The 18,637-nt window shown below is 40.5% G+C and overlaps 1 protein-coding gene across 1 annotated transcript; it reads left to right on the top strand.

Moving 5' to 3' along the window:
- Positions 1-2,869: 2,869 nt before the first annotated feature.
- Positions 2,870-16,826, top strand: smg6 (SMG6 nonsense mediated mRNA decay factor). Its single transcript, XM_039777315.1, has 19 exons — positions 2,870-2,999; positions 4,321-6,742; positions 7,382-7,574; positions 8,003-8,113; positions 8,440-8,546; positions 9,000-9,078; positions 9,253-9,363; positions 9,478-9,693; positions 10,694-10,755; positions 10,889-11,034; positions 11,898-12,011; positions 12,553-12,712; positions 12,993-13,212; positions 13,405-13,581; positions 13,768-13,935; positions 14,113-14,257; positions 15,165-15,427; positions 15,626-15,707; positions 15,848-16,826. Exons 1-19 carry the CDS (start codon positions 2,909-2,911, stop codon positions 15,976-15,978), a joined length of 4,998 nt encoding a protein of 1,665 aa, XP_039633249.1. The 5' UTR covers positions 2,870-2,908; the 3' UTR covers positions 15,979-16,826.
- The last annotated feature ends 1,811 nt before the right edge of the window (positions 16,827-18,637 follow it).

Here is an 18,637-nt window from a genome sequence, read left to right as displayed (position 1 = left end):
GTGCCTTTTTTCTTTAAAATTTTCTATTTTCTGTTTGGCTCCTCTGCTCTGATACATCACTCCATGTATTCTATCTCATATTGTCTTTTCGCTCATTCCTCCCCTGTCACTCCCTCTATTTCTTTTTGTGAATTATACATTAAAAACCAGTCGAAATGGATATACTCCAAATATCTAGTGCCAGCAAATATGCGTCACACAAGCCTCTGGCCTCAGTCTCTCTTTCTCTGTCTTTCTGTCTGTATCTCCTACACACACGCTTTCTTTCATTTCTGTCTCTCTCACCACTTGTTATGTGAATCCCATTTCAGTCATCTCACTTTTAACTCACTGCCATTTCCATTCTCTTTTATTTGTTACTCATTTTTCGACCCCAGCATTTTCATTCTGTTCCATCCTCAACCACAAAGTCCCACTCTTGTGTGTGACTGTATTCCCCCATCAGTCCTCCTCCTGCTCCACCACTCCAGTCTACTCTAAAAGTCATCTCCTCCCACCTCCCAGTGTCCCAGTGGGGGAAGACAGAGAGAGATAGACAGACAGAGAGAAAGAAGATGAGATGGGGGCAGGAGACATGGAGATATGATTGGTCTGGAGAAACCACCTGGTGTCAGAAATTCATCTGCAAAAACTCCCTGCTTCCCCACGCTTTTCTCATCTGTATTCAGTCTCTCTTCCTCCTGTTCTCTCCTCCTGCATCATGCCTCCTTAACTCTCTCCCTCGCTTCCTTTTTCTCTCTGTCTCCCTCCATCCGTACCTCCTTGCCTCCTCTCTGTCCTTCTGTGTCTCTTAGCATCCTGCATTGCTCCACCTGCACTGTGGTGCAGCACTGACAATCAGAACTCTGCACACATACACAGAGGCACACACACTTACAGACTCACGCACGCACAGGAAAACACACGCCCACAACTTCCGGCAACCCCCCCCCCCCTCACACCTCTCCACTGCAGACACGAAACATTGTACAACCCCTGGTGTGCCAGTGCACTTAATCAAGAGACAATGCTGGCATCAAAACAATATTCTGCATTCAAACACAATATGGCTTATTGTTTAGACCACATAATAATAATAATAATAATAATAATAATAATAATAATAACAAAATGAAAAATGGAGAGAGTTAATGATTGGAATAAGGATAATAATGATAATAATCATGATCAACATAAGTCAAATAATTTAAGGTAGTATTGTAAGTGCTTTGCATGAAATATGAAATTCATTAATATAACACATGTAGACAACGATAATGAAATAAAACAATATGAGAGTAAAACCAAATCCTGTGCAATTTAAAACATTTTGAAATATACAGAAAATGTAATAAATAGATAAATAAAAATATCTATTTAAAAGATAACGAAGTTTAGACAAAAGTAAATTCTACTACTGTAAGTAATATACAAACACATATATGTGTAGACATATCTAATTACTATGCCAAAGAAGTGAGTCATCCAGCACTTTGGATGAATTATTAAATGACATGATATAGTAGCCTGTATGGAAAAAGAGGTTTGGCTCTGGATGAAGAATCATGTGTGAGAGATTTATAGATGAATGGGAAGGACACGATACTCTGTCCCTTTAATTTGGTGTTGCTAGGGAAATGAAGCTGTTTACTCTAGCATCAGCCACACTGATGATGTCAGCCACACATAAACACGCACTACCCAGTCTTTCTGTGTATGTTTCTGTCATCTGTTTCTGCAGTCTCATAATCCCCCTCCTTGTGCAATTTGTCAGTTCACATCAAGTCAAGAGTGGAAGACATAAGAGAAAAGATATGATAAGGAGATCTTGCACTTTATTCATATAAATAATGCTACTTAAATGGAAAACAAAAGTAGACGGGAGAAAGTTTGATGTCGGGCCAATCCAAAGGGTTAGGACAGTTGAGTTAAAAATGGGAATAAGTAATCAATCCTGACATCTAGTGGCTATTGTGTGGAATTGAGGGTGTGTATGAAGGATTTCAAGGGTTATCAGTCTGTGTCTTTATGTTTGGACCTTTAAGCCCCTTCCCCCAGGCCTCATATATGTAGGTCAAGGCCTACATAAGAATTACATAACTACACATTTTAGACCAAGACACATTTGGTCAAATTGTAATGAAAAATGTTTATTAAGATTAATTTTATTTATATACAATGTATATGCACATGGCAAGATGCCCCTATTTGTTAATATGCTCTCTATAAAATAAAGAAATAAAGGGATTTCTGGTAGAACAGGCAGCAAAACATGTTTTAAGAAAACATTAAAACAATATTGAATATAAATATAGCTAGTACATAGGATAAGGGTTATAAAACAAAACCAGCAATTACATCAAAAGAGCATACAATCAAACGACCTTAAGGAATATGAAGATGAATAGGCACAATCAGAATAAAAATACATATAGGCTACTGTAGGCTATAGATATGAATAAAATAAACAAAAAAGGCTAAGAGTAAAACATATTAAGGATTTGCATGAGTATTCTGTATAAGACTATAAGGACTTATTTTTCTTCATTTGGCCTAAAAAGTTTCATTATTACTACCACTTATATTAAACAGTAATAGTAGTAATGCTATAGTAGAAAGATAAAATAAGATAAGACAAAACTGTAGACCTATTTAACCCGAAGGAGATTGATGTGCTGTGTTGTGTAGTATGCTACAATATTCAACAATCTCGAATGCAGGACTTTTACTTATAATGCAATTATTCAACGTTAAATAGTCTATTATTGCTACTTTTACCTGGATCTGAAACGGATCAATAAATCGTGCGCACAGGTTAAATTGGACCGTACTACATTACCCGACTACCTTCGCTGCGTTGTCACCATATGTTTGATCCAGCTGGGCCACCATACTAACTTGTTGTGTTTGTTTTCAGTGAGAGCAAAAGATGGCGAACGAACTGGACAGAGTGCGAATCTCAGCTGCGGAACTCCGAGCTGAAGCGTCGAATTCAATCAATATTACTTACTGCCAGAAAGGTGAGAGGAAGTTAAGTAGATACTCGGAAGTAATACATTCGTTAAAAAGTCGATAAATTGAAGCAAAGAAGTATCCCAAGTTAGATGAAAGTAACCTATGGAGTTGCTAAGTTTGTAACCAGCTAACGTGAATGTTGTTAGCAAGCTAGCTAGCTAGCTATCTGCCTGTCTATTATTTGGTCCCGCGCGGTCTGTTTTAAACGCCCCCCTCAACCATAACGACACTAGATAATTTATGTGCGACTATTGTCACGATTTAACCCCTGTTGCTCATATTCTTCGTACTGTTTTTTATATTTACTCCCTATACTTTATGTACATTTGTCGCAGGATTGTGTCCGCTACGCTAAATGTAACGTTGAATGGTGTTAACGACCTTATTAACGTTTACGTTTTAGCTACATCCACGGTTACGACTGATTAGCTTGACTTTTGTAATCTTTACGTTAGCTAGTTAACGTTGACGTTGGAAAATTAGCTGACGTCAACTAACGTTACCCATTTTTTTTCCGTCGAAGTTTATTTGTAGCTGCAGATTCCTATGCGAACTTTTTCACAATTCCAGACAGGGAATGCTTTCTGACATTAACTGTAGCTAGGTATTTTCTGTTTGTAACGCTGTGAACGGATGGCATCTTTTTCATGTTAATTAATGCAGTGTTTAGTGGGGTAGCACTATTGTGTAAATATTCACACATCTGTTTCCCCCCTAGGCTCTTATTTTTATTTATCTTCAGTGACTTAGTCCCAAACAGGCAGAACTTTTGTTGTTATTGATATAGTTTATTTTTGTTATTGTCAACAAATCCCTCTAAAGTCTGGTGTAGCTTATCCATAAAAGCATAAAGCTGTAATTAAAAAAAGAAGAAATCAATTAGACACTCTGCACTTGTTGACCTGTTTCTTTTTGATGAACACAGGGACTCATTTATTTTGAGTCAGTCCAACATGCACCTTTCTGCTGCCATCAATACTTACTAGAGCAGCAAATGCATATTAATAACAGCTGAAAATAGGTTCCAACAACAAATGCACTGTTTACTCCTGTTTAAGTGATGTTTGATAAGAAACTACAGGGCCCAGCTGATCATGTCAAGCTATGTATTTGTAACCCATTTTTAAAGATTTATGTCCATAATGGAAATGAAGCGCCAGAGACAGAGTAGGGAAGTCAGAAAGTACTGAGAGACAGTCTGAGGCATTGTTGAATTTGTTTTTTTTCATGGGATCTGTTGACAACAAGACAGAAACAGAATATGTCGACCTTATTCTTTAATACCCATACTGCATATACTTTCTTTCTGTGTTTTTCATTCTGCAGAGGAGCAACAGGAGCATCACGTACACAAGCAGCATAGGAAGCGTGACGGAAAGCGCCCTGAACTGCAGCGCTACCAGACGGTAGCTGGACATGGACGGTGTCACCGTGACAGTGAGGAGGGAGAAACTGGTCTAAGTGATCTCCTGGCTGCTGATTCACATGAACATGATCAACCATCACAGAGTGAGAAAAAGGGTGTCTCTGAAAAAGTTTTAGAGAGACATGGGTGCACATACAGTGGGGCAGACACTGACAAAAGAGATGAAGACAGAATGAGAGGTGACGGAAGTAACACTCAAAACTGTAGAAAAGGCAGCCACTCGCAGTCTAAATCAGAAGCAAATCAAGAGAAAGTCTTTGTTGAAAGTGACAGAGAACACCAGGAACCTGCTGGAGCTGCTAAGCAGACACGGAAAGCCCGCAAACCAGACAGAGAATTGTATCAACCTGGAAGCCGGAGGAGTATCCAGGGAAAGGACTCTGGAGTTGGAAAAGAGCAGGATAAGCCTCCCCCTAGGGAGAATAAGCAGAAAACTGAGCCAGAATCCCAGATGAGTGCAGGGGAAAGGGAGGGAAACAAAAAAACGTTTATACAGAAGCAAGGAGGGAAAAATAAAGAAGTAAAAGGTACACAGGAAAACTTAAAATTGTCTAAATCCAGTGAGACAAACAGAAAGCAAGGAAGCCAAGATGTGGAAAAAAAAACATTACCGTCTGATGCTTCAATGGAGAAGATTACTAGTAAAATAGAAAAACTCAGTGTAAAAGAAAAGGGTAAAGTGGGATGTGAAGACCAAGCCGTTGAAGAGTTAAGTTGCAGGAGATGGGTAACAACCGACAAGGAAAGGAGAGGCCAAGAGGAAGGAACAAAAGAGGAGGAAGAAAAGGTAGAGAAGAAGAGAGAAAAGGGAAACCGCAGGAAAAGGGGAGGAGAGAATGAAAAAGAGAGGAATCAGGATTCCAGAAGAGGAGATTATGAAGCAGGTGGTGGAGGAAAGAGCGACCTAGCAAAAGTGGAGAAGGAAAGAGACAGGAGGCAAGCAGAAGCAGATAGGGACAACAAACCAGGTAAGACCGGAGAGACACACCAAAGCATAGGAAAAGAAAATCGCAGAGAAAGTAGAAGAGGAGACAACAACAACAACCGGCCTAGAGATGCTGAGAAAGATGCTAAGACAGAACGAGTAGCTGACGGGGCTGTAGAAAGAGGTGATAGAAACAAATCTAATGCAAACATCACAGCACCAACCTCAAAACGCTATTCCAAATCAGATATTCGGCGCTCACGGAATCGAACTTGCAGCAGTAGCTCAGCCAGCAGTGTGACCAGCCTGGATGGTCCTGGAATAGGGATGGACGTGGGGAGTACCAAGTGGCCACGCTTGGAGCCAAAGCACAATAACAAAGAGGGGAAGGCTACTAGTGGAGAAGGACGAAGGAGTCATTTACAAAGCTGGACAACCAATGGGGAATCATCTACAGAATCACTGGAAGGGAGTGAGATGAGTGACATAGCAGAAGACAGAAGAAGGAGGAGAAGAGGTGGGGAACTAAGTGCAGAAAGGCGGAGGGAAGAAAAGAACAGACCAAAGGGAAACAAAGGAGGAGGTCGGGGAATCCTAAGGGTTTCTCTAGAAAAACAGTCTGGTATCGGGTCACATAGTGGTGTGTCAGAACATCGCAAGCCAGGTTTGGTTCCTCGTGGCAGGGGTGGAGGTATCCTGGTGCTTCCAGCCCGCATAGACATCTCTAATTCGCCTGAGGTTGGGCAAAGGCTTCTTTTTGGTGGAATTAGGGGAGGAGGAGCTGGCAGGAGTAGAGGAGGCCGAGGAGGAGGAGTTAGACGACTCTGGGATCCAAATAACCCCGACCAGAAACCTGCTCTTACCAGCACCCAATCCTCACAGCATTCATCTCTCCAACAGCATATATATCTTCAGACAGGGACCGGATATGGACAGCTTCACTTTCTGGACACAGACGATGAGGTAGCAGGCAGTCCTCCAGTCCCGCAGGGTGAGCACTTTCAATCCCAGAAGGTTGCTGCCATGGTCTACTACAAATTCCAAAACTCTGACAACCCCTACTGCTACCCCATGCCCACGAGCAACCCACATAGTCCCGGCACCACCACCAGTCAGCGCTGTCCATATCCTTATCATATGGGGCCCTACCAAATGGCTCCCCCTAATGCTCTGTACCCAGGCCCTGGTGTGGGTCAGTTCTGTGGGAGTTACAGGGGAGCAGGTTATTCCCAGCCTGGTGCAGGAGGTAGTTTGACATTTGAAGAGGTGGAGCAACAAGCCAGAGGGGAGCTGGGGAGGCTGCTGAGAGCTGCAGATGCACAGGAGCTTCAGCTCAGTAACCTTCTGTCCAGAGACAGAGTGAGTGCTGATGGACTGGATCGCATGGCCCAGCTCAGGTGAGGATTTGGGGTTAAAGGTGCCCTGCCATACAAAACCGTTTTTACTTGCATTTTTTGAAATATGTTAGGTCCATATGTGTTTGTTTTATGTTGTGAATGTGAAAATGAACTGGTACCTCCTTTGTCAGCTCTAGCCACTGAAAAGAAATAAGCAGAGAAATCAGGCCAATTACAAAAGCTGGTCAGTCTGACATCATATTGCCTGAGCTCATTACTATTCATTAGCTCGCCCAGTTGGGCTGGGTAAAGGATTCTGATAGCCAGGCTCTCATTGGCTAGCTGTTAGCCAATCAGATTCAAACAGCTTAGCTTGTTGAATATTAACGACAACTGGCAGAAATCGAGCTGAGTCTTCCTGTAGGCTTTCTATACCACGCTAGAATGGCTTGAAACAAGGTAACCAAGGCATTTTTTCCACAAAAAAATGTTACAGAGTCCATGGTAGAACTTCAGACATTACCACAAAGTAATGAAATACGTGTGGCAGGGCACCTTTTAAGATGTGTGTTAGTGGCATTTTTCTGTGTGTTTGGTTTGTTTTATGTTTTTGTCTTGCACTACTTGTTTGGCTGCCAGATGCCCTCAACAGAACTGAGTCAGTACAGTCCTGTTCTGTTACGCCCTTCTGTTTTCTAGAGCTGACCTTTTGGGGCTATATGAGCAGGTCATCCTGACAGACATCGACTTCTCAGATTCACAGAACGTGGATCAGGCTTTGTGGAAGAATGTCTTTTACCAGGTCATAGAGCACTTCCGGCAGCTACTCAAAGACCCCACCTATGACAACACCCCTCATATCCGGAACATGCTTCTTACGCTGCTTGATGAGGTAAGGAATGTATGGGAAATTCAGACAGGGCAAAGTTTCACAAAATGAGGTTATTGCAAGGGGGTTGCAGGATTCATAATCTTGCTTGAGGATAGATCAAAACAAATGCTAAAAGTCTCTTTGGGCACTTTATTAGATATACAATTGTGACCTTGCTTAGTATTTGGGTGAGCAGTGGGATCAGTAAACCCAAAATTAGTATTGCATTAGATAATGTACCTATTTGTTTATATGTTGCCTTAAGAATCTTGGAAATATTTGTGTCCAAAACCATCTTACAGCTTTAATTTCTTGGAGGGGTAACAGGCCACAATAAATTCATAATTGTTTACACTTTTATAGGATTATGAATATGAGTACAGCCTGTAAAGCATACATTAAATATGTAACTTCACTTGTCCTTTGTGATCACTATCTGTGTTTTACAGGGGGCATTATTCTTTAATGTGCTGCTTCAGAAGCTGCAGACAGTGTACCAGTTTAAGTTAGAGGATTACATGGATGGCATGGCTATCAGGGCTCGGCCATTACGCAAAACGGTAAAGCAAACTTCTTTTTGTGTGTGTGTGTGTGTGTGTGTGTGTGTGTGTGTGTGTGTGTGTGTGTGTGTGTGTGTGTGTGTGTGTGTGTGTGTGTGTGTGTGTGTGTGTGTGTGTGTGTGTGTGTGTGTGTGTGTGTGTGTGTGTGTGTGTGTGTGTGTGTGTGTGTGTGTGTGTGTGTGTGTACTTAATATCTGTTCAACAATTTATCAAGTAATGCATCTTAAAATCTATTATGTTTCCAATGTAAATACCTAAATTGGGCAATAAAAATGCAATTTGAAACTCTGAAAATGTTTTTTCTCTTGTGTTTCTATCTTTTTCAGGTGAAGTATGCACTTATCAGTGCTCAGCGCTGCATGATTTGTCAGGGAGATATAGCACGTTACCGTGAACAAGCCATTGACTCGGCCAACTATGGCAAGGCTCGCAGGTAGGCTGTAATTCAAGCATTCTCTAGGTATTGTGTAATGTATTAGACACGTTCAAGAGCACGGGATGCATATTGTCATTTAACGTTTGGTTTTGACTGAGTAAGGATCTGGTCACTCTTGAACTAGTGTCAGGATGTCGTGGGGCAATTTTAACACTTGTTTAATTTCTCCCAGACAACCAATTTTCATTTAGTCCTGATTATTTTTGAAGATGCCTGTACAGGTCTCAAAATCTCTGACTGCTTAAAAAAACCTTCTTAGTCTTGGACAAATTTTTCCTGTGATGCTATAGACTTTGTACCATAATAGAGTTATGTTCTTTCCTAGCTGTATATGACCGATTAGATGAATACTTTATAATTTAAAGTAGAAGCAGAAATTTTGAAAGGCCAAATCTTCAAGAAAGTTTCTGTGATGGTATCTCATAACTATACATTTCCATTTTTCTGTAGCTGGTACCTGAAAGCCCAGCAGATTGCCCCCAAAAATGGACGACCATATAACCAGCTAGCCCTGCTGGCAGTCTATACAGTAAGTGATATGTAGTTTAAGTAACTTAATTTTTTTCGTGACTGACTGTATTTCTCCTGGCATGTCCCTGGGATAGTGGAAAAATATAACTATATTTTGAGTAATGGTCCACCCAGTGTGGTTCCTTTTGTAGTATACCTCCTCTTACTCTCTTTCCACCTCCCTAACTTACAGAAGCGGAAATTGGATGCTGTGTATTATTACATGCGCAGCTTGGCAGCTTCCAACCCCATCCTGACTGCAAAGGAAAGCCTGATGAGCCTGTTTGAGGAAGCTAAGCGTAAGGTCAGACACAAACTTCAGCTATTAACTTGTGCCATATAATTTACCTTTTTGTTTGTCGGAGTAAAAACTTTAGGCAGCGAAAGTGCTTCTTGTTTACAGACTTTGTTCTTGTAGACAGAGCAGCTTGAGCGAAGGAGGAGGCAGGAGCATGAAGGGGGCTCCAGGGGCCCAGCAGTAAGAGGAAGAGGAAGAGGGGAAGATGGTGCACGTGTGGAGATTTGGACTCGTCCCAGTGGACAAGCGGCAACCCCATCCTCTCAGAGAGGAGGTCGTGAATCAAGCAGAGACTCTGAACAGGATGGAGAGCTGGGCAGTCTCAGCGCTAGTGATGTAAGATCCATTTCTTTCGCTCTCTCTCATATTCCCATGCACATCGAGTCTCACGCGTCATATGCCTTTTATTATAGGTATGCACTCAAAGACACTGGTCTCTGTGCATATTTCTAACTATTTTAGAACCCTGAAACCAAATTACAAAAAAGGTAATAAAACAAACATTTTGAGCAACATTTATTTGGGCTCTCACCTGCTGTCCAGAAGTGTCTTCACTGCGGAAGGCAATAGACTCGAGCTGATTTCCTCTGCTTGTCAGGGCCCTGAGGTACGGTTCCCTGGCTTCGAATCCTTTCTCTAGGAAAGCCACTGCCAACCGGGCCTTCTCCTGCACAGCCCGCACATGGGCCGCACTAACGTTATAGTTGCCCCGACCGCCAGTGCTGCGTCCTCCTGACCCTAAACCATTAGATACTAATGCCTGTAGATGTCTCACACACTGTTTTATTGAGTCTACTTCTGTCTTAGTAATCTTTTGTTTTCATCGCGGTTCCTAATAACTCCCTCTTGAACCCATCTTTAATTTCTTTGTTATTTGGCCCTTTTTTGGTTTGTTTTTGCTCGCGATAATTAACCATGTATTTATTAAGTGGAACATGCTATTTTCTCATGTGTTTATATGGAATATTTGGACATGTATCCATTTGTTCGCTGCAAATTTTAGAAGTTACCAGTTTTTGACATTCCAGTGATTATACTAAGTACCTTTTTAAATATCCTACAAAAAGGCAAGAAGTAGCTTTGTGCCATAACCATTTTTTGTGCAAAGAACCATGTTCTTTACTCTTTAACACATGTGTTTTGTCGCTTTCCAATGTACCTTGCTTCTCTTCACTATTCGTCAGTGTATCCTGTTGGAAGAGACATCTGTGTGTTTATCCTCTCTGCTCTTTTCAGCTTCAGTAGCTTAGCTTGTAGCTAAATAAAACTGTTGCACAAATTAATAAATTATTAGTAATACTTTTCTTTGTCTTTCTGCCTTCTCTTTCTTCTCCAGCTAAATAAGAGATTCATTCTGAGTTTCCTGCATGCACATGGAAAGCTTTTCACTAAAGTAGGGTGAGTGATCTCTCATGTATTCCAGCTCTTCAATTCATAGACAATGAGTTTGAATGAATTATTTATTTTTGTGTGTAACTTTTGTGTCTATTTTTCTGTATTTTTTATGAATGTGTCTGTCATGCCCATACAGCATGGAATCCTTCCCTGAAGTGGCAAGCCGTGTTCTGCAGGAGTTTAAGACTCTGCTCCAGCATGGCCCTTCCCTACTGGGCAGCACGCACATGCTACAGATCATCACCATCAACATGTTCACCATACACAATGCTCACAGCCGAGGTGATGCTACACACACATGCAGAAACAGAAACACACACACCATATTTTCATCAAACAATAAATATTGCTTCAGAGCTTTAAAGCATTGTGTTTATCTGCAAAATTATTACAAATGCATGGCTGATGAACAACAAATTTTATTTTGATGCAGGTAATTATTATATCATTTCATTTGTTGTGTAAATTGTGACTCAATTTAAAGGTCCCATGACATGGTGCTCTTTGGATGCTTTTATATAGTCTCTTTCCCGAAATTCAGCCTTGGTGCAGAATTACAGCCACTAGAGTCAGTCCCACAAAGAGCTTTCCTTAGTATGTGCCATTTCTGTGTCTGTAGCTTTAAATGCTACTGAGGAGGAGGGTGGGGGTGTGGCCTTGACCAACTGCCACTTTGCTCCTTTGAAAGCCATGATGTCTCTCTCTCTCTCATGTGTGGGCCAAATTCTCTGGGCGGGCAAAGCAGAGAAAGGGGAGGTAACCTTGCTCCTTATGACCTCATAAGGAGCAAGATTCCAGATCAGCCCATCTGAGCTTTCATTTTCTCAAAGGCAGAGCAGGATCCCCAGGGCTCGGTTTACACCTATCGCCATTTCTAGCTAAAAAACCTCCATAAAGTGAAATTTTCATGCTATGGGACCTTTTAAGAAAAACAGGTCAACTTGAAGAGCTTCAGTGGCTATTGCAGAGATGATAATAGTTCCTTGCCACACTTTTAATCTCATCTTCTCACATGCAGTTATTTTTCCCCAACTTAAATACAAAAAACAAAAAGAATGTGCTGGGGCTGCACACAAGTCATTGGTAACATTGATACAAAGAGTGATGAGGAAGTGCTGTTTCAAATTCTTGTCTCCATTTATCAGGTGAAGAAGGAGAAGTGCGGTCTGTTTTACAAGAGCAAAGCACTGCCCTGGGTCTCGGCATGTTCGCACTACTGGTGCAGCGTTGCACAGAGCTGCTCAGGGATACTCCTGCAGGTACGAACACGGGAAGCTCCAAAAGTATTTGATTGAATTGCCTTTATTGAAATTGTGGCTCTACACTCACTTGAATTTAAGGTCAACATTAGTATTATGGCGTTTTCATCCAGATCACACAAACGGTTAAACAAGAATTACAATAGTACGATCCCATAGCACATTGGTGGACATTATTCATAGAGCTAAATAGTAACAGTGTATTTAAACATGCAGTCAGCACTGTCTTCCTTGTATCATCTACTACTCTACTACTAACCCACACTATTGTCCGAAAAACAACAGTGGCTAGTTTCTTTGGAAATGTCTGGAGAAACCCTAAGACATTTAGTTTTAACTTAACACTTAGAACTAACACTAGAATGATATTAAAACTAATTTCAAAAATAATCATACATAGTTTTTGACCATAAAAAGGGATGAGTTTTCTAAACTCATTTCATCACTTTATTTGTACAGCTGATAACATTTTGTGAATTTTATTTTGTTTTTGTTTGTTTTACTATGAAGTGTTGTATTTTAAAAACTTCTCTTTTTTTAGAACCAGTCCCCATGGCAGATGGAGAGGAGGAGCTGGAGGGTATGGTGAGGGTCTCTGCCTTCCCATTGGACCTTAGAGAACTGCTGCCAACTATCAAGGTCTGGTCTGACTGGATGTTGGGACAACCAGACCAGTGGAACCCACCACCGTGCAGTATAGAGTGAGTACTTTAAACCTGCAGTAACAGATTTTTTTTTTGGCCTCTTGAGGGCATTGGAAACAAGTTGTGAACATAACATTGACATATCATCATGTATTAAATTAAATCTACATTTAAATTTTAAAAAAATGATTAAGTCGCTTTAAGATACTATTGTCGGTTCTGCTCATGGCCTCTACTGCTACTTGTACACAAACCACACACACCAACTCTCTTCAGACAGTAGTTCTTTAAACTACGTATTCCTCGCCATTACTTGTGGCATTTCTTCTCCATCAAGTTGCAGCCCTGATGTTTGGCAGTGCCTGGCTGACCTGTGTAACGTGCTGGCACGTGTAGACCATGAGGAAGTGCCGCTGTACAAAGTCGACACTGAAGAAGTGGAGGGAGATGAGGAGTTGACTGTGCTGCAACTGAAGGAGGACCGGCTGCTTGCTGGCTTTGTACCACTTCTTGCTGCACCACAGGAACCTTGTTATACAGACCAACACACTGACATGGTGAGTGGAAAGTAAAGGTGTATTCCCTTATATTTTAACACTGCAGCCCTGGTACATACTTATACTCCTGTGGAATTACTGAATATTTGACTGATTATCCTTTTGTCACTGTCAGAGTGACAGCTTTTACATGTACTCCTTATTGTCCTCTTCCTGTTGTCATGCACATATACCCCCATCCTCTTCCCATAGGCAATAGCAGCAGATTGTAAGAGAGTGACGGTGCTCAAGTACTTTCTGGAGGCTCTGTGTGGACAGGAAGAGCCTCTATTGGCCTTCAAGGGAGGCAAATACATCTCTGTGGCTACTTCTCCACCTAACCACTCAATGGCTACAAGGAGCAGGCAGGATTCTCTAACAGAGAAAGAGGTGACTGTCTTTTTCCTACTTTGCCTCTAACAATATTTCCTCTTCTCTGATTGCACTCTTTTCTTTAAAAAATTTACCTACAAAAAACTATGTAAATTGAATCTTCATTGCAGTTCAGAAGACACTGTTGAAAGTAGCAGAAAGCCAAATTGCTGAAAATGTGTCTTATCTGTGTCTGTTTGGCAGGCTGATGATGTCATAGTCGAGGCAGATTCATCTCTCTCCGCATCAGAAGAGGAGGAGGAGGCTGAGGAGGCGGAAGACAGTGAGAATGACATCAGACAGCTGAAGGCGCGACGCCACGCCCTAACCAACAAACTGGCACAGCAACAGAAGCGCAAGGATAAAATACAGGTAAAAAAGATGTATATGTTAATAATAATAATAATAATAGGTATTCAAATCTGGGAGTTAATTGTGATGGGCATTCATATGTATGTCTGACATTTTATATGAAGTGAATTATCAAAGGATCAAAAATCATTGAGAGTTGGCAGAGTTGAATGTCATCAAATTTAACGTGTGTTCTAGGCGGTGCTGCAGACAGGCGGGCAGTTGGAGCTGGAAGTGAGGCCTCTCTTTTTGGTTCCAGATACCAATGGATTCATTGATCATTTGGGAGGGTTGAAGAGACTCCTTCAGTGTGGAACATACATCATTGTTGTGCCACTCATCGGTAAGAGTAAAAGACAGAAACAAAGAAAAGAGGAAATAAATGAATGGATAATTACACTCTCTAGTAATAGGGATGAAGGATTAAATTGTGGTGTTGTGAGATGTTTTATAAAAGTAATCGTGTGCACATCCCACCTTCTGGCAGGTGCAGGACAAATGAAAATACTTAAAATGAAATAAATGTTATGTCCGCAACACTGCTTAAACTCCCATATTTAATACAAATGCAACGTTTCGACCCAACTGGGTCTTCTTCAGGGAAATGGTGAACACACTTGATGAAGGGATATATGTAGGGCTCGCATTCAGCTGACACACCATCTGGCTTCAATTAGTCTGATTAGGTCTGAATGGCCCAAAAAAGCCCCACCCATGACATTTTCATAGAGGGTTTCACCATATATGTGAGATGTTAAACATGATAAGAATTAGAGCTGCACGATAAGAGGAAAACATGCGATAACAGTTTGAATATCGCAATGACAATATTACTTGCGATAAATAAACCAATATTAAAGTGTACTCAGTTCTGCTGCTTTCAGTATTCTGCTAAAATACAACAAAATGCTTGAATTTAAAACTTATGAAAGGAAATCATTTCCAACATTCTTTTATTGAACAAATTGAACATTGAATTGAATATAAAAGGCACCACTAAAAAAAGTGACAGTTACATTTTAAAGTATTTTTTTAAAGTTTTCTACTACTTTCTTTCAATTAACACAAAATAGTGTCTTTTGCGATATGTCGCAGCCTTTTGCGATGTGTTTATTGCGCCAGTTGATATCACGATGACGATTAAAAAAAAATAATAATAATAATAAAGAAAAAGTGTCTGGCGTTTAGTGTAGGAACAGGACATGTTTGTTTATGTATACTCATGGTGTGATGTGTGTTCTCTCTCTCAGTGATTACAGAGTTAGATGGCTTGGCTAAAGGCCAGGACAACTTTGGTGGAGGAGTGGGGTCAGGAGGACGCAGCACTGGCGGTCGGGGCAACTATAACGTTAGTGCGGCCCATGTGCGGGCTGTGCAGGAGAAGGCCCGGTTGGCAGTGGCTTTCCTAGAGAAAGGATTCGAAGCCAGGGAACCGTACCTCAGGGCCCTGACAAGCAGAGGAAATCAGCTCGAGTCTATTGCCTTCCGCAGTGAAGACACTTCTGGACAGCAGGTGAGAGCCCAAATAAATGTTGCTCAAAATGTTTGTTTTATTTTATTACCTTTTTGGTAATTTGGTTTCAGATTGTGAAATGGAATTAGGCTGTTTCTTTTGCTGGGAAATGGTGGGTTGACTGCTGATGGAACATTACTACTTGCATCAAATGTTTTTTACTGTTTTTCAGTGACTTAGTTTTCTGTTTTCCCCCAGGGTACCAACGATGATTTGATTCTGTCCTGCTGCCTCCACTACTGCAAAGACAAGGCAAAAGATTTCATGCCTGGTCAGAGAAGTATGTAACATTGACTGCTATTCATTCAGTGTTTATATTTCCTAACACACATGCAAACATGTAGGTTGATGTGAATAATGTCTTCTGAGTTTATCTCTTACTACTGTTGGCTTCCCCCCCCCCCTCCCTCCAACACACAGATGGGACAGTGAGGCTCCAAAGGGAAGTGGTACTCCTTACAGATGACCGTAACCTGCGTGTCAAAGCTTTGACCCGCAACGTCCCGGTCCGAGACATCCCTGCTTTCCTTAGCTGGGCCAAAGTGGGCTGAACCAGGCCAAACTGGAATCAAAGGAAGCCAACTGCTGTAGCCTGCTTGCCACAGCCATGAGAGAAGACACCCTAAAGCAGAGAAAGGAGGAGATAACAGGGGAGAGGAAATGATTAAGAAAGCATAGAACCACTACAAGCAAATGTAGTGAGAGCAGGGTGGTTTCAATGAGCTTTTTCCCCCCTTGTGATAAAATGTGTGTATGTATGTGTTGAGATCCCTGAGCTTCCCCGGAGAGAGACAGGGAGACTTGACGAGTCTCAGTAAGGCTAGGCTGGAAGGGAGGAAAGAGGTAAAAAAAAATGGAAGGATTGGATTTGTAAGTTGTCTGGTCCAGCCTTGAGCCTCTGCTCCTAGTTGGTGAGCGTGTACTCTGCAAGCAGTGTTAAAGTTTGAGGCTGATGATAGAATGAGGCAGAGAGATGGAGAGTGTTAATGGTCATTTAATTGATTAAGGACAGCAGTAATGAAGACCATAACTGGCACTTCCACACTTCTCTTAGGGCCCAGTCGCATAGACTGCTTTGGCCTCTACAGCAGAGCTGAGATATAGAAAGGCAGAGAGAAGCACAGCTGGAGGGTGTTTGTCAGTACAGTAAAAAGGGGCTGATTGTAGTCAGGGTTAATCGAGTCCAAATGCAACCTCAGCACCTCCAAGGAATCATATGCAGGTACGCTATTTCCTGCTAACACAGGAAGTATTTGATGCCTGTTTGGTAACTGGCTTTTCACCCAGCTTGATGCTATTATTAATTTTGGGTATAGTAAGAAACTGTTCGGAAAAAGTCAAGAACAAAAAACATTTGTTATTTATTTTTGTTTTTCTTGTTTTTGAGGTTGTGTAAAAAGTTTTGTTCCCACTCGGAGGCCATTTCTTCATTTTGTAGACTCTGATAATAAACCTCTGCAAAGTTTTCCTAAAAACAGAACCATCATTTTATGAATACAGTTGATTTTTTTTTTTTTTTTTAAACAGATCTGGGTGCAAATGCATTAGTAAATAATTGATTTTGATTTGTTTCTGTTTTTGAGATTTGATATATCAAGACTACTCAGTTGGTTTGTAGTGAGTTTTCAGTTCCAGAGAATTATGCTACATTGACTATCTTTGTGGGCCCAAAGGGCGAAATCCCACCCACCTATCATTTAACAAATTAACATGAACAAATGTGCGGATACTATTTGACCCAGGTCTGCTTTAGACAGCCACAATGTTAGGTTTGGTCCTTCATTGACTTGCAGATGCTTTATTATCGAGTACCATTGGTGACTATTTTTCTTCATTTTATTTTCATATTTCCATCTTCTTTTTGTGCGTTTTAGCTCATACCACCACATGAGTTTACTTTTTCATAAAATTATTTTAATCACAAATACCAGTTTCCTCTTTAGATTGTACTTTTTTTTATTTTTTTTCTTTCCTTCCTTTTTTTTTTTTTTAAAAAAAAAAAAATAAAATAAAAAAGAAGGAAAAAAAAAAAAAAAAACAAAAAAAAAAATTTTTTTCAGGTTAAAAAAAAATTTTTTTTTATTATTAAAAATTAAAAAAGTTTTTTTTTTTTTTTTTTTTTTTTTGCTGCAATTGCTTTGGGAGACAGTTTGAAAAGATTCTGAGTTATAGTGTATGTTCTGTGTTCATTTGAGACTGTGTCTGGATGCTCAAAATAGATGTAATGTACACCTATGTTCTCTTGTTATGTTGCATCATACGCAATTCATCATTCAGTCATCACAGTTTGATCATATGCATTTAGATAATACTGGATGTAGAATTGGCTACCCTGTTTTGTATTTGTCCTCTACCTTTTCAGCTGGGCTTGTACAACTTCCATCAGCTGTTGATATTTCAGTATTTGTGAGAACTTCTAGACAGGTTTATTAGTTTTTTTTCAGCCCCTCTGTTCTGGAGCTACTGTAGTGTTACGTGCAATCTACTGTGTTAAGTGGCTCTGCTGCAGTGTTTTAATGTTGAAGCAGATGTAGTAAATACATAGTCTATAGAACACGCATTACATTTTCATTATTCATCATAACATTAAAATGTTTTGAAGGCATGTTTGTTTGTTTTTTACCCCAATGTGCAAATGAAGAATGTAATATTATTGTAAAAATATGCCCTTTTTTCACAGCAGACATTGAATTATCATAACAGGAAAGGCACAGGTGTTACTAATACCACTAACGATACCTTGTTTTAGTCAAGTGTCCCAGTAAGCTATCCTAGTGTAACAGGGAGCCAGCGTGCATTTCAGAATACTGAGATTGATTTAGTACATGCAAATGTCGGCACAATAAAATGTAATAGAGTCCATTAATAAACCCAGATAATCAACAATAACAAGAAATAACATGCATACTACACGTCTGCAGAAAGTTATATCTAAATTACTGACATACCAAAACCTTTACATGTGTGCCCTCATGTGGTAGTTTAAGAAGATGACACAGGCGAGAGTGATGGAACCGAGAAGCCAGTATTGAGTTTTCAGTGTAGCACTTCAATACAGAGAATGTCTTAATAAACTGAAAAAATAGACAAACATGAGGAATTGTTTAGGTCACAGGTACGTTGTGAAAAAACAAAAATTGTATGACTGATCATTATCTAGACATTCCTCAAAAGACTGAACTGCTCTGGTTCAGTCCTGATTTCTATTCT

Source organism: Perca fluviatilis, chromosome 16 (assembly GCF_010015445.1).
Source record: "Perca fluviatilis chromosome 16, GENO_Pfluv_1.0, whole genome shotgun sequence".
NCBI classification, from domain to species: Eukaryota; Metazoa; Chordata; class Actinopteri; order Perciformes; family Percidae; genus Perca; species Perca fluviatilis.
This window is presented reverse-complemented; position numbering and strand designations above follow the sequence as displayed.

Coding starts and splice junctions, on each gene's coding strand:
- smg6 (XM_039777315.1), top strand. CDS start 2,909: ATGGCGAACGAACTGGACAGAGTGCGAATCTCAGCTGCGGAACTCCGA. Junction 8,547..8,999: donor AACTATGGCAAGGCTCGCAG/GTAGGCTGTAAT, acceptor ATTTTTCTGTAG/CTGGTACCTGAAAGCCCAGC. Junction 10,756..10,888: donor AAGCTTTTCACTAAAGTAGG/GTGAGTGATCTC, acceptor ATGCCCATACAG/CATGGAATCCTTCCCTGAAG.